This window comes from Malurus melanocephalus, unplaced genomic scaffold (assembly GCF_030028575.1).
Source record: "Malurus melanocephalus ecotype Western Australia unplaced genomic scaffold, MMel_1.1 scaffold_2797, whole genome shotgun sequence".
NCBI lineage: Eukaryota > Metazoa > Chordata > Aves > Passeriformes > Maluridae > Malurus > Malurus melanocephalus.
In genome coordinates this window covers 1-1,090 of record NW_026626029.1, presented here as the reverse complement: position 1 = coordinate 1,090, position 1,090 = coordinate 1, and the positions used below count along the sequence as shown (strand labels likewise).

Here is a 1,090-nt window from a genome sequence, read left to right as displayed (position 1 = left end):
TCAATTTTGGGAGGTTTTGGGTCAGTTTTGGGTCAATTTTGGGGTCCCACCCCGGGGAGAGAAAGGGACAGAACGGGGATTCCGGGGCCGATTTCGGAGCGGATTTTTGGTATAAAATCGGATTTTTTTTGGCTAAAATAATTTTTTTTTAATTTTTCCTCATTCTGGGGGTCTCCCCTCACCCGAGAGGATGAAGAAGATGCCCGAGACGAAGGCCAGGAGGGTCCTCTGGGGGCGGATGTGCCCCACGTTGCTGATGACGAAAGCGGTGAACACCAGGAACAGACTGACCATGGGGAACGGGGTGGCCGTGCGCACCGTCTCTGGGGGAGAAATCACCCGAAATCACCCCAAAAATCACCCGGAAATTAACCCAAAAAATCCCGAAAAAATACGGAGTTCCCGGACCCCAAAAACCCCCAAAAAACCAAAAAATTCCCACAGAAAACCCATAAATTCCATCAAAATCCATCCCATAATTCCTCCAAAATTACCCAAAATCACCCCAAAATTTACCCCGAGACCCCCGAGATCCCCCCCAAAAAACCCCGAGCTCCTAGACCCCAAAAAAACCCCAAAAACCCCCAAAAAAACCCAAATTGCCCATGGGGAACGGGGTGGCGGTGCGCACCGTCTCTGGGGGAGAAATCACCCAAAATCACCCCAAAAATCACCCCGGAAAAATCCCGGAAAAATCCCGGAAAAATCCGGAGTTCCTGGACCCCAAAAACCCCCAAAAAACCACCATGAAAATGAAAAAAAATCCCACAAATTCCATCAAAATCCATCCCATAATTCCCCAAAAATTACCCCAAAATCACCCCGAAAAAATCCGGAGTTCTTAGACCCCAAAAAACCAAAAAAACCCAAAAATCCCCAAAAAATCCTCAAAATCTCCACAAAAACCCCATAAATTCCACCAAAATCCATCCCATAATTCCCCCAAAATTACCCAAAATCACCCCGGAAAAATCCCGGGAAAACCCGGAAAAATCCGGAGTTCTCAGACCCCAAAAAACAAAAAAAAACCCCAAAATCCCCCCAAATTCCCAAAAATTGCCTCTCAAATTCCCCCAAAATTCCCAAAATT

The 1,090-nt window shown here is 46.7% G+C and overlaps 1 protein-coding gene across 1 annotated transcript in view; it reads right to left on the bottom strand.

Moving 5' to 3' along the window:
* Nucleotides 1-323, bottom strand: part of LOC130587935 (voltage-dependent calcium channel gamma-7 subunit-like) — a gene marked incomplete at its 5' end in the record, with an annotated part of 5,858 nt that extends 5,535 nt beyond the window's left edge. Inside the window, one exon of the mRNA XM_057388904.1 lies at nucleotides 183-323. Within this exon, the coding sequence (XP_057244887.1) occupies nucleotides 183-323 (141 nt within the window). The remainder of the gene's footprint in view (nucleotides 1-182) is intronic.
* Between the last annotated feature and the right edge of the window lie 767 nt (nucleotides 324-1,090).